At 38.5% G+C, this 14,883-nt stretch overlaps 1 protein-coding gene across 2 annotated transcripts in view; it reads right to left on the reverse strand.

The window, feature by feature from the left end:
* Window positions 1–14,883, reverse strand: part of ZFX (zinc finger protein X-linked) — a 54,903-nt gene that overhangs the window by 19,599 nt on the left and 20,421 nt on the right. The window contains exons 2-3 of one of the 2 annotated variants that reach the window (XM_040633403.1): window positions 12,141–12,229; window positions 8,677–9,246 (exon numbers count right to left, since the gene is read on the reverse strand). In XM_040633403.1, the coding sequence (XP_040489337.1) occupies window positions 8,677–9,246; window positions 12,141–12,201 (631 nt within the window). In that variant the 5' untranslated portion in view covers window positions 12,202–12,229. Of the gene's footprint in view, window positions 1–8,676; window positions 9,247–10,817; window positions 10,892–12,140; window positions 12,230–14,883 lie in introns of those variants that run through there. The other variant, XM_040633411.1, reaches the window with a different exon arrangement.

The following is a 14,883-nucleotide window of genomic DNA, read 5'->3' on the forward strand; positions in this document are numbered from 1 at the left end:
ACCCTACTGCTTTGTAGTATGAGCTTTATACACATATGTATATAAATACACGCACACATGAAGAAAGGCAATATGAGAGTGGAGGGTAGACACTCTGGAATAAAACACACTTGATTTCACATCCTCAACCTAACGCTAGCTGGATGTGTAACTTTGGTCAAGTTACTTAACCTGATCCTGTTACCCAATACGTAAAGAAGAGTGATAACACCAACATTACAAGGTTGTGTAAAGAAAATAATACATACTAAGTTCTGGCACACACACTTATTGAAGGTTTACTATTACCTATTTTTATTGTTACCAACTTGTTACAAATCTACAATCCTTCCTGGGATAAAAAAGCTTAAGTCAAAAATTTTTTTCTTAAAGTTGTCCATTTTGACTTGGTAACAATCAAACCACATATATATTGACATAAACATTTTCCCCCTGAAAAGTGACCTTTATTAACAACAAACCTCACCAAACAAACTTAATTCCATCTCATGGTGGAAATGCAAATTGATTCAAGGGTAATTTAGAAAATAGGTCTGATGAGTCTGAAAGCATTTTCCACACATTAGCACCTGAGCTCTTCTTGAAATCCTAATTCAAATGGACTTAAATTATATAAATGCCACCAGACCAAAAGAGCTTAATAAGCATTAGTTAAGAACTAACCAATCTAATGATTTATTAACATTCAGCTTTTATACAAGCAGTTGCATACTGTAGAAAACAGTATTTTGAAATCAACTTTATCTTAGTGAAAGCGTCTTCAGCCTTAGTATATAAAAACAACTAAAAGGAGAGAAGACAGCTATATTATTACTCCACACTCACTGTCATAAAATACTTTTATTAAACTTATGGTCTGCACAAAGTTAAATTTCCAATTTTATAATCAACATGTTAAAAATTATGACATACTTTCATTTAACCAAACTAGTTTTAAGGGTTCTAAGTGTAAATTATTTGCTATAGTTTTTCTTAATTTATCTATTTTAAAACTGCTTAAAAGGGGGCACCTGGGTGGCACAGCGGTTAAGCGTCTGCCTTCAGCTCAGGGCGTGATCCGGCGTTGTGGGATCGAGCCCCACATCAGGCTCCTCTGCTATGAGCCTGCTTCTTCCTCTCCCACTCCCCCTGCTTGTGTTCCCTCTCTCGCTGGCTGTCTCTATCTCTGTCAAATAAATAAATAAAATCTTTAAAAAAAAAAACTGCTTAAAAGAACTGAGAGCACGTATTTTATTATAACATGTATTAGAAATGAAGCATCATATAGGTTCACATTAGAAGAGAGACTCTATGGCTAAGTATTCAGTTTTTAACAGAAAGGATCCCATGCTCCAGAGGTATATTAGTTGTTTCCTCTGATGTTACTGTAAGATATGCAAACATACCCAAAGTACTCGTGTTTTCCATAAGAACATACAATGTCACCATCACTTATTCTGTTACACCTTTTGAAACTGAATCATGCATTTTTGCCTGGACTTCAAAATTTAAACTTTAATATTTACGGTAGTAAATTTTGCAAATTCACTACGCACTCTGACAGCATGGAACTAGTATAAGGATAGACGATTAATGGAACAGAGTTAAGAGTCCAAAAAATAAACCCTCACGTTTACAATCAATTATTTTCAACAAGAGTGCCAAGAACATTCAGTGGGGAAAGAACTGTTTTTTCAACAAATGGTGCTGGGACAACTGAATATCCACATGCCAAAGACTGAAATTAGCTCCTTACCTACCTCACATCATACACAACAATAAACTCAAAATGGATCAAAGGCCTAAATGCAAGAACCAAAGCTATAAAACTCTTAAAAGGAAACACAGGTGTAAATCTTCATAACCTTGGATGAGGCAACAGTTTCTTAAATATGACACCAAAAGCACAGCAACAAAAAAAATATATAAATTGGACTTCATCAAGATTCAGAACTTTTGTACATCAAAGGACACTATCAAGGAAGTGCAGACTACTGACGGAACGGGACAAAATATTTGTAAATCATTTATCTTATAAGGTACTTGTATCTAGAATATACAAAGAATTCTTTCAACTCAATAATAAAATGGCAAATAACTCAATTTAAAAATGAACAAGGCATCTGAATAGACATTTCTCCAAAGAATATATACAAATGGCCAAAAAGCACATGAAAAACTGCCTGACATCATTAACCATCAGGAAAATGTAAATCAAAACCACAACAGGAAATTGCTTCACATCTACCAGGATGGCTATGATAAAAAAGACAGTACTAACAAGTGCTACAAAGGGTGTGGAGACACTGGAACCCTCATACACTGCTGGGGGGAATGTGAAATGATGCAGCAGCTTTGGAAAATAGTCTGACAGTTCCTTAAAAGGTTAAACTAAGAGTTACCGTATGACCCAGCAATTCCACATATGAAATGTATGTCCACAAAAACTTGAATACAAATGTTAATATCCATAGATAAAACAGCCAAAAAGGAGAAACAACTTACAAATGGACTAAAATGTACACCCTGTACACCCAGAGAATGGAATAGTCTTCAGTAATAAAAAGGAATGAAGTACTGACACCTGCCAGAACATGGATGAACGTTGAAAACATTCTGCCAAGTGAAAAGAGCCAGTCATAAAGACCATGTATTACAGGATTCCGTTTATATGAAATATCCCTAAATAGGCAAATCTATCCAGGCAGAAAGCAGATCAGGGGTTGCTTAGATTTGGAAGGGACAGAGCGGGTTGACAGGAGTGACAGCTAAAGGGTATGAAGTTTCTCCTCGGAGTAACTAAAATTTTCTAAAATCTGATGATGGTTGCCCAAGTTAGTGAATACACTAAAATCCACTGAACTGCACACTTTAAATGGGCGAACGGTATGGCATATGTTTCATGCTGTTACATGTGTTAAAGCTGTTAACCAAAAAAAGTTTATTTCAACACTTAAGTTGAATCTAGGATTAGAAAGGAATACCTAGCTCCTGCTCATCTTCTATCTAACTGTTCTAATTAAAAGACGTGGGACATGTCAACAAGATCTAGAGTGACTTCTTGTTGATCATGTTAATATCAGAGGCACCCAGAGAATATTTTGCTTCGTGCAGCTGTTGTAAGGCAGTGCCTGACTCATCAGCACCCGCTCTTCTCCAACTTTCCCTATTGTACAAACTGATGTTTGACAAAATAGCATCTTGACTATGCAGCCGCAAAGTGAAACTCCAGGAGGCTGATGACCATTGTAAAGAAATTAGGGATGTCTGGCAGCTGTCTCGGATTAAAGGAGAACTAAAAAACAACTTGGCTAACACATGGATGACTCAAACATTCCACTTCTGAGAGACCCAGAAAACTCTTAGGTGCCATAAAGCAGTACCACCATATCTAGCCTAACCAGAACCACGTGAGAACCAATAGCTTTTGGTAGGGAAGAAATGTATTATTAATATCTTCGAAGTAGCACAACACCCACAGACTTGCAGCTATAGCCTTCATATATTCAACAAATGTTTATTTCACACCTAATAGGCACAGGGTTTGATGAAGAAGTATACATCAATGGCTAAGATGCAGTGGGTAGTTCCTGTTTTCAAGAAACAGACCATCAAATTCAGAAGCAATCGTTAACATCTAGATTGCAAAGATGAGATAAAGAGGTCATCCTGGCCTCAAAGGCAGCTCTACTGTGACACAGAACATTTGTGTCTATATACACTATCAGGACACTATAAAGAATGAGGATTGCTACTTCGTCATCATTTTAAATGAGACCTTCAGAGGGAAGAAATCTGCCAAGACAGACACTGAAGACTTTATAAAAGCTGTTTTTTAGGGTCTTAGATCCAATGACTTACTGAAATTTTTGAAGAGTATTTAGATGTCTGTTCGTGTTCTCTGACCAATGAGGTGATAAGTATCATAGGAATTCAGAGATAATACTACCATCTCTCCTCATATTATGAAAAGCATTAAAGTTGACTGCTAATAATGGCATCTCTGCATTCTCTATCATGGAGAAAATCAGACCATAGTTCCTCTATATGCTTACCACAAAGACTTTGTCAATCCTAAACTTCTGAAATCAATTTAGGTTTTAAGTTGAAATGCAGCACTGGGAGCAGAAACAAGAGAAATGCTAATTAATTCCAAAGCATTCAATTGGTTTGATTCCAAAGCCAGTAGTAAATTAAATTTTTTAACACGACTTTACTTTGAAAGGAAAAGGGATGATGGCGTGGAATGGAGGAAAAATGAAGTAAAAAAATGTAATGTAAGTAAATGTAAGTAAAAATGAATGAGGAAAAATGAAGTAAAAAAATGTAAGTAAATGTAAGTAAAAAAAAAATGAAGTGCAAAAGGACAACAGATACTACCAAAAGTCACCATCCCTAAACCCAATTTAAAAGCATTCAGGGGCACCTGGATGGCGCAGCTGGCTAAGCATCTGACTCTTGGTTTCATCTCATGATCTCAGGGTCGTGAGATCAAGCCCCGTGTCAGGCTCCATGCTTGGTGTGGAGTCTGCATGGGATTCTCTCCCCCTCTCCGTCTGCCCCTCCACTCATGCTTTCTCTTTCTTTCTCTCTCTTTCTCAAAAATAAATAAATAAAGTTTTAAAAAATTAAAAAAAAAAAAGCCATCAAACCAAAATAGTAAAATAGGGGGATTAGATAACGTGTTTGTGTATGTGTACGTGTACGTGTACGTGTGTGTGTGTGTGTTGTGTTCTTTGAGCCTGGATGTGACATTCTATTTTAAAAGGAAAGGAATAGGGGCCCCTGGGTGGCTCAGTGGATTAAGCAGCTGACTCTTGATTTGGGCTCCGGTCATCTCAGGGTCCTGGGATAAACCCTGGGCTGGCTCCCTGCTCAGTGGGGAGTCCGCTTCTCCCTCTGCCCCTCCCCCCGCTTGTGCACATGCACTCTCTCAATAAATAAATTCCTAATAAAAAGAAAGAATCTAGTATATTAAGTCAACTGTTACTAAATTAACTTTTAGTGTTTTTTTACGACATTCTTGGAGGGCTGAACTTCCTAAAAGAGTAATAAAGGCAAGAGATAGTATGCAGCTAAAGGTCAAACAACACTATGCATTTTTCTCCTTAGCAAACAAGTTTAAGTGAAAAGAGAAGCCAAGGAGAACCAAGAGTGCTTTCTTCTAAATATTTCACCAGATCCTCTTGCCCTCATAAAGCATGATGAACCCAACTCCTTACTTTCTCCAGCCTTGCTCTGGGTTGCCTGGTCTTGCAACAGAAAATCTGGCAGTGGTATTTCAAAATGGTATTTTCATACTGAATGGCACATCTGACATACAAACTAAAGACTCCCAATCTCAGCCAGCCCCTCAATGCACCTAAATAATCTATTCTGTAAATTCTTAAGCTTCCTGCCTGGTCCCTCCCTTTAAGACTAAGTCTTTTCAACTTTTCACCTCTATTCTTCAGCTTTCCACCCAACCTCTGCACGTCCTACATTGGCAGGTGAATTTGCTGCACAAAGAAAATAGCTCTCAACATACTTTTAAAAAATATTTTATTTATTTGTCAGAGAGAGCGAGCGAGCACAAGCAGGGGGAGTGGCAGGCAGAGAGAGAAGCAGGCTTCTCGCAGAGCAAGGAGCTCGACAAGGGACTCAATCCCAGGACCCTGGGATCGTGACCTGAGCCAAAGGCTGATGCCCAACTGACTGAGCCACCCAGGTGTCCCTTTATTTTTTTTTTTTAATATTTTATTAAGTAATCTCTACACTCGCTGTGGGGCTGGAACTCACAACCCTGAGATCAAGAGTTACATGCTCTACCAACTGAGCCAGCCAGGCACCTGCTTCCAATAATCTAAAGCTCCTTTTACTGCCCCTGTCTCAGAGAAGGTACTCACTCTTCCTCTCTAGGCCTCACCCAACAGCCCTCCACTGCTGCCGTGGACCTCATTCCCTCCCCCTTCTCTGGAACTGCTCCATCTGGTAACCCTTCCCTAACCTTTAGTCTATCCAGTGGTTTGTGTCCTGCACCTGTAAGACTATAAATATGCACAACAACCTTTCACCATCCAGCCAAACATCAAAAGCTATGCTCCTGCCTCTCTTGTCCCTTCCCTGACTACAACAGCCATTTATACAAACTGCTTCATCTACTTCACTTCCACCAACTTCTCAATCCATTACAGTTCATCTCTTCTATCTCCTCTCCATTGGCCCATGCTTTATTGAAACTACTTTAATTAAGATACAAATACCTCCTAATTCCTCAATGGAACAGCTCCACTCTCTCTTCTCAGTGATAACACTTCCAGAAATTCTTTTCATCTTTAACAGTGTTAAAAAATACTCTCTAAAAGATTTTTCTCCTCCGCTTCCAAAACCTCTTGATTTTCATGGGCTCTTCTCTTCCACGTACTTCTTAAATATCTAAAGGATCCATACTCGTTATTCTACAAGCACTGAGGAACACCACCCATTTCCGCACAGGATACTATCTATATTTTGTTGTCCCAAATTTCTTCCTCTAGACACAAACTCTCTCAAAAGCACCAAATTCATATTATCAACTGCCTGGAAAAAAACATCCACCAGATTGTCCCCAGCAAGAACTCAAACTTCTAACAGGTCCTAAATCATGTTCTTTCTACCAAATCTCTACCTCTCTGGTAATAGCATGACCAGGTACCCAATCCCCCAAAGTAGAAACCTTAGGGTCCCTCCATGAATTCTTTCTCCCTCAGATCCCCACCCCTATTCTGTCACAAAATCTCATTCATTTTACTTCCTAAACTCTCTTGAATCTAATTCCCCCTTTCTGTCCCCATTCCTATCAAGGTACTTAGGATCTTCTTTATCTCATAAATGAACCATTTCAACTAACCTCTACCACCAGTCTCTCCCTTACTTATTCTTATTCTGTATCACTACCAAAATTACCTTGCTAAAATAAATTCAAACTTCAAATGGCTGTCATATTTTTCCCTGTGAGATTGGCAAAAACTAAAAAGGAAAATAATACCCTGTGTTGGTCAGTCATGTAGGGAAATGGACCTTCTTATAAACCTGGTGGGGGAGTTATTATTAAGCAAACTACTGAGGCAATATCACCAGAATTATAAATCTGTATACCCTCTGATCTAGCAATTCTATTTCAAGAAATTTGTTCTAATGGGGGCACCTGGGTGGCTCAGTCATTAAGCGTCTGCCTTCGGCTCAGGTCATGATCTCAGGGTCCTGGGATCAAGTCCTGCATTGGACTCCCTGCTCAGCGGGGAGCCTGCTTCTCCCTCTCCCACTCTCCCTGCTTGTATTCCCTCCCTCGCTGTCTCTCTCTGTGAAATAAATAAAATCTAAAAAAGAAAAAAAGAAAGAAAGAAAGAAAGAAAGAAAGAAAGAAAGAAAGAAAGAAATTTGTTCTAATGAATTAAGCAGAAAGTACACAAAGATATACAAGTACATCCTAAAGTTCCCATCAGTCCCAGCAAAGGCCAGGACTTTTTTTTTTTTTTTTTTAACATACTATACAATTTGCCTGGAACGCCTCCCTCCCAACTCACGGCATTCTTCACCTGGTAAAAATAGAACTCATCCTTGAGTTCAAAGATCAGCAACTCCATCTTGTCTCCACAGCAACTTGGTCATGCCTCTGCATCACAGTACAACCTATCTTTCTCTCCTGCAGTAGACTGTAAACTCTCTAAGGACAATGGTTTTATGTATTTTTTTATTTATCACCTATCCATATCTGCACTACTTACAACAATGTCTAACACAGAGTAGGAGCCCAAACACATGTCTTGAATGAAGGCATTTTCTTCCTCTTCACACAAAGAATTCTCGGATTTCCAAAATCTGGAACTTTTAAAAGGGATTTCCTAAAATGCTGGTGGACTCCAATATATGCTATGTGAAATTCCTCTCTTGTAACAGGTATTCAAGCAAACCAAACAGTCTTGTGAATTTATATAAGCAAACAGTCTCTGAGTCTTAGTTTGAAGTTTAGCCCCTAAAGGCACAAGAATCCCCATACTGGGCCAAAACTGTGGTCTATCCAATTGAGGATTTTATCTCTAGAAGTGGTACCAAGAAATATGTTGTAAGAAGACACAGCTATCCTTCCAGACGTTAAGTTAAAAATGTACAAGTGTGTTCCAAAACACCTTTGCTTCAATAACCTACTATGAGTCCATCATACTTGAAATCACGTTTTGGAATCATTTGAAGTTTCAATACTATGCCAGAGCTCTTTTCCATAGCATTTTACATGTAAGTAGAGTAAGTACATAAGTAGTACATAAGTAGCACTGTACATCCATATATAAGAATATAAATAGTTTGGTTATACATTTTTTTCCAAGTTGAACTCTTTTTTAGTTTCAAGAGGATTCCTAATTCTAATAAAGGCTCATAACAGCCTAATGACATCCTTCATGATTTCAGAAAGTTCAGTTCTACTCCTTTCCGTCTTTGTCTTTCTAGACTGAAGAAATCTCATCTTTCTATTGTGTCCTTATAGAGAAATGACTTTATTCTGCACCATTTCACTTTTCTGAATTTTGAGTTATCTTACAGGCTCCAAACTGAAACAACAATGCAGGTAGGTGTATGAGATTTAATTTTATAGAAGTCAAGAAAATTTCACCCCTGACGTAAGTTAGGAAAGACAGCCTTCAAAAATACCTTTGACAATCATGGTACCCCAAGACTTACAGGAAATCATAAGGTAGTCCTCACAGTTGCTTTTGTCATCATCTTGCTGGTCCACAGGGATCCCATTGGCATCTATGACTGCTTCAGAGGCACAATCTGCTACCAATACTTCTTCTGAAACGACGTCCGTTGTCAGAGGGTCGTTGATGATTTCTGCTTCTACTACACTGTCATGAACCACGTGTTCAACATGTCCGACATCAGACACATGTATAGATTCACTCGTCAAGACGTGTTCTGGCATAGACATTGAGGCTGAAGTAATGTCGGAAGCTAAAACGTCATCTGGGACTGTGCAATGTGCTAAAGAAACTTCTTCAGTTACATCTGAGTCCAGCACCTGCTCAGGAATGATGACTGTTTCAGACACATCTGCTTCTTCCATGATATCGGGGCACTGAACATCTTCTATAACAACATCCTCAATAACATCCTGGATTACAACTGAGTCTGGGTCGTCAGGAACAAAGTTATGCACAGTTATGTCTGAATCCACAACATCTGAAACAAAAACAGTTTCTTGTACTTCCACAACAATTTGATCACCGTCCATGTGTGTAGCATCAGCTCCTTAAAAAAAAAATTAAAATCACAAATTTCAGGTGGGTGTGCATGACTACCTCAAATAACATAAATGTTAATTCCTAAGAGTAAAACAGACTAGCTCCTCAGTTTTCTCAAACACTAACAGAGATTAAAGAGGGAATCTATTTTTGAATCATATCAGAAATTTTTAATACAAGAACTTTTATTCTCATCCCAAATCAAGTGGTAGGTAAGGGAATACAGAAAAACAAAGCAACTGAGACACACACACACACACACACACACACACACACAAATCATGAAAGTAAAATTCTAGGCTCACTAAAGTTAATCCCATATGCATAGGTACTTAAGGGGTGATTATAAAACAAGTAATGCAAGTTCAGGTGACAAACACACCATTTTCCTTCATTATATGTGTTTTCATTTATTTTTCCTTCTTGTTCCATCTCTTTCTCCTCAACTCATATTTTTTCTTCTTTCCACCTCTCCCATGTATCTCTTTTATTTTTACCCCTTCCATTTGTACCCCTTACTCCTTCGTTCTAGAACAGTAGCTCACCAATATCCTCCATTTATGACTATGGAAATTTAGAAATTATCCTCTGAATCTAGAATATAAAAGGACTGGGGCATAAATGAAGAGAGGGCTAGAAGGCCACAGTTACGGAGAAAAGACAACTGGCTAAGGAGTCTCTGTGGATAGATGAGATGCATAAATGTGCAGCTGCTCTGGAGTGGTGGAGGCCAAGGTTAGCTGGAATGGGGCCTGCCCCAGCTTCACCAGGGTATTCCATCTCCATTCAGCCTCTTCCTGTCCCCCCATATCCTAATCCCCCAGGCAGCTCCTCAAAATATAAGAAACCTTACTCTAGTCCACTCTACAATTAAGGAATAAAGGTAGAGGGTTGAATCAATTGAAGCCCCGCTGAGATTAAATGACTTCACCAAGATCACAGTTCGCACAGATTATGGTGTTCCATAAATATTAATCTGAATGAATGCCACAAATAGGAATCAAAATCAAATATCCTTGCCAAAAACACAGGATAAAAGAAAACAAATCCAGTATCTTGGATCCTGGTCTAGAGAAAAGCAAAGTTTTATGAAAGTCTTAACCTAAAATGCTATCCTGTTGATTAGTGCTTCTGGATGTGACTCAAACCAGGCTGAGTCCAAGCAGCTGCCTAACTCAATGACCATGTGTCACTGGCCAGGTCCTCAGAAACATATGGCTTTGTTTAACAAACACGAATGACCAACAAGGGCCAAAAATATCATTTAAAAATGCAAGAAATCTTACAGCCAGTTAATAGAGTATGTTTCCTTTAATTTCTATAGGACTTCTACGAAGTGCTTTATATTCATTTGTTTTCCATATTCTCAATATTAATATCAGCAACAGATCATTGTAATATCCATTTTGCAGACACGAAAATGAAAGCATTTGGTGGCAAGAAGACTGGTTACAAAATCTAAATCAGAGAGTACGGTTTGGACACTTATTCGTTTTGTGACCTTGGGCAAGTCATTTAACCTCTGAGTTTCAGTTTCCTCATCAGTAAAATGAGGACAGTAGTATCTGCCATGCATACCTCACAGGACTGTTGTGATGATCAAATGGGAATGTATGGGAAGTGTTCTGAAAAACTGTAATGAGAGGTTTCATTATTATTAGGACATGAAAACGGAGGCCCTGACAGATTAAGTGACTTGCTCAAAGATAAACAAACACCATAAGTGTTAACAATCCGGGCTAAAATGCAATAGCCCTTCAATCCACCACTTAGCCCATGACCCAGGCTCACTTGTGGTAAGATTAAGCTACTAAATAGTGTGTGTTTTTCTCCAAAGAGCTTAATCTCTCTTTCAAGCACATTAATTATACTTCATGTTCTAATGCAGAAAGAATTATACCTCTGCATTTATCATTATCAAACTGAAGTTACCAAATGTAAATTAAAAGACTATTCCAAGTTGTTAAGAAATATATATATACCCCTGCTGGATTTAGAGATTGAAGGAAAAGTCAAAATTTGAAATCATTAATATAAAATTTCCTGATAAAGTTGATCACTATTTTTTAATATACTGCAATATGATCATTTCAAGTCCAATGGAAAACTAGTCAACGTTTTATTTATAAGGATAGCTAGCTAATGTGATAAAAAAAAACCATTTTACATTATAAAACCTAGCATAATCACTTTACAATGCTACACAACTGGAATCATGTATAATCTGAAATTGTCAATACTTTTTTTTTTTTCTATTTTTAGAACTTCATCAATTTAATAGTCCTTGAAGTTTGGAGAGTGAGGGAAGACTCCATCTTCCTGAAGCAGAGAGCTCCTTTTGTCACCTTGTGAGAGACAAGGTTATAAAAGGAGGATGGGGTCAGAACGTGGAGGGCCTGAGGCTTATACCTTACCTGCTGGGTAATGGAAACCAGAGAAATGACACAATCCACATGTTATTTTTTGATCGGTATTCTAATTGATGGGCTGGACAAAAGAGACTAAGGGTAAGAAAAAGAATTTAAAAGTTACTGCAGACTAAGAATGAGACGATAGAGAATGTCTATGGGGGAGGAAGTAGAACGAAGAGATGTAAGCAAGGAACATTTTTAAAGGGAGAAGTAACCGGACTTAGCACTGTAACTGGGCAAGATGCAAAGAACTGAAGAGAGCACTGGCATTTTGATACTGCTGCTGTTACGGAGAAGAACATGAATGTTGGTTGTGAAGGAAACACATTTTTAAGGACAGGAACAATTACGTGCTCATTTTAACAAATTTAGGCTTGACAGGATAAAAAGATACCTAAGTGTGAGTATCAGTATGAGAGTCTAGCAATTAGTCCACTTGATAGCCAACTCCAAATTTTGTAGTTGGGAAGCAGAACGACCCAAGTTATACCTGTTGCATCAAAAAATGAGTTTGGCTCTTGTGGCTGTAATTGAAGTCCATCTTCATCCATGGCCTTTAATTCTCATCAGTCACAGCTCCTAAATCAGAAAAAAAGTAAACCAAGCATTACTTTTTTAATATCATGTATTAAAAATCTCATCATGATATTTACATTTCTGAAACACTCAAAATTATGTGAAAGATCAACACTTATCAAAAATGTATCTATCTAAAATGAAAGAGAACTTAACTAATGCCCGATGATATATGGGCATCTAAATGACAAGGGAAGGCAGATAAATCATACAAGTCAGCTGTGCCTAGCCTTTTTTTTTTTTTAAGATTTTATTTATTTATTTGAGAGAGGGGGGGAGAAGGGGACTCCCCACTGAGTAGGGAGCCTGATGTGGAGCTTAATCCCAGGACCCGGAGATTGTGACCTGAGCCGAAGTCAGCCACTTAACTGACTGAGCCACCCAGGTATCCCTGTGCCTAGCTTTTTAATTGAGATACTGCTTTCACACAGCAAGTATACGCATCTTGATGAATTTTTTTTTAAGATTTATTAATTTTAGAAAGAGAAAGAGACAACATGGGGGGGGGCAGAGAGAGAATCTCAAACAGACTCCCCGCTTAGCACAGAGCCTGAAGCAGGGCTCGATCTTACAACCCAGAGATCATGACCTGAGCTGGAATCAAGAGTCGGACGCTTAACTGACTGAGCCACCCAATAAAATAAATAAATCTAAAAATAAGTAAATCTTAAAAAAACAGACAAAACAACAAAAAACTTAACCAATTAAATAATACACTATTTAATACTAATCACTAATCAGGGAGTGTGGTTTACTCATGTTATAAATACTGCATAAACTGCCTCCCTCATTGGTTTCCTTACCTACTTTCTCACTTTCTAATCCAGCCTAAATGGTACTATTTAGATGCATTTTTCTTTTACATTTATCATTTTTTGCTGATATAAGTAATGAATGCTTCTCACTAAAATTTCAAATAACAGAATGCAATTTTTTTTTTAATTTTAGTAATCTCTACACCCAACATGGGGCTCAAACTCACATCCCCCAGATTAAGAGTCCCATGCTCCAACTGAGCCAGCCAGGTGCCCCAAGAGTCATTTTTCTAAAGCATCAGCTAGATGATGTCATTCTGTTGAAAAATGTTTGACAGCTCCCCGCTGCTTCCAAATAAAGCTCATAATCCCACCATCTTCTAAATTCTGGCCCCAAAGTATCTTTCCATCATTCTCTTCCCTACCTTCCCTTCAAGCACCTCCCCCCACCACTGCATGCACACACTTCAGCCAAACAAAAATGTTCCATGTCCCTAATAAGACCCTAGCTCTACACTGAGCTCAGGGTTTCTTCTACCTGGAACACCCTTCCCTTATCAACTCTGCTTGGACCTTTTCTCCAAGTCCCCTTCCCCACAAAAAAAGAAAAAGCTGAAAATAATCTCTCCCTCCTCTCAATTTCTACAGCACTTTTTTCCTTTTACTCTGATTTTACTTGTTTGCAATAAACATTTATTTATATATGTCTTATTTTCAGATGTTAAACTTACATATAAATAGTTCTTAAATATCCATGAAAAACCCAAATAGCATTAATATAATAAATGGATTTTCAACGTATCATCTCTGAGACATTCATTTTCAAGGAAGGATATGGATCGTGTTATTTATTCAAACTGCTTCAAATTAAAAGGAACAACAAAAATTTTTCAACTATGAAAAATGGAAAACATACATGCTTTATTTGAATAAGTTGTCAACTGCTCTCTCCCCATTAAAATCACCTCTGGGGGGGCACCTGGGTGGCTCAGTCGGTTAAAGGTCTGCCTTCGGCTTGGGTCATGATCTCGGGGTCCTGGGATCAGCAGGGAGTCTGCTTCTCCCTCTCCCTCTGCCCCTCCCCTCCACTCGTGTTCCCTCTCTCTCTGTCTCATAAATAAATAAAATCTTTAAAAAATAAAAAATAAATTAAATCAAATCACCTCTGGCCATAATGCTTTCTCTTCTCCCCCCTTTAAAAATGTAATTACGAAATGATAAACAGTAAATTAATCTTCTAAACATAATGCTATACTACTATCTGAAATTAAACCAATTAAGAGGGTAATGAATAGGATTTGTTAAGGTATTAAGGCCCTCTCTCAGTTTCCCTACATAAACCCAATCCCATCAGCTCTAAGAATTCTCAACCAGCACACTAATTCTTTTGCTGAGTATTCATCCTCCTTGGCTTTTCTATTAGAGTTTGACAGATAATCACTCCCCTGGATTCCAAAGTTCTCTCCTTCCCTCACTTCTCTTCCCACCTCCCCAACTGCTGGTTACTCTGCCTCCCCACTCCTTACTGCAGCCTTGCCCCGGAAGGTACACTCAGCCCTCACCTCTTCTGCTTTTTATTCTACGGTTTCAACTACCATTTACACAAAGACGAGTCCCCAAATCCACATACTCAGGGTAGCATCTAACACTTCCACCAGACCGCCTGTAGAGTATTTTCATCAGGACAGAACCCTGCTTTCTCCTGACAAGACCCACTATGGCCTTTTCCTTCTTCCCTGCTTAAATTCAGTCAGGTTGTCAGACCTCTGTTTCTTCTCCACTTCTCAGGAATCTGTCCCTCTCTCTTTAGTCCCAATGTCACCACTTACTCTCAGCTTCCTATTTCCTGATCCCCGCTCCCCCCGCGGGGGGGGGGGGGGGGGGGGAAACCCCCTCCCCCCG

Source organism: Ursus maritimus (assembly GCF_017311325.1).
Source record: "Ursus maritimus isolate PB19 chromosome X unlocalized genomic scaffold, ASM1731132v1 scaffold_X1, whole genome shotgun sequence".
NCBI classification, from domain to species: Eukaryota; Metazoa; Chordata; class Mammalia; order Carnivora; family Ursidae; genus Ursus; species Ursus maritimus.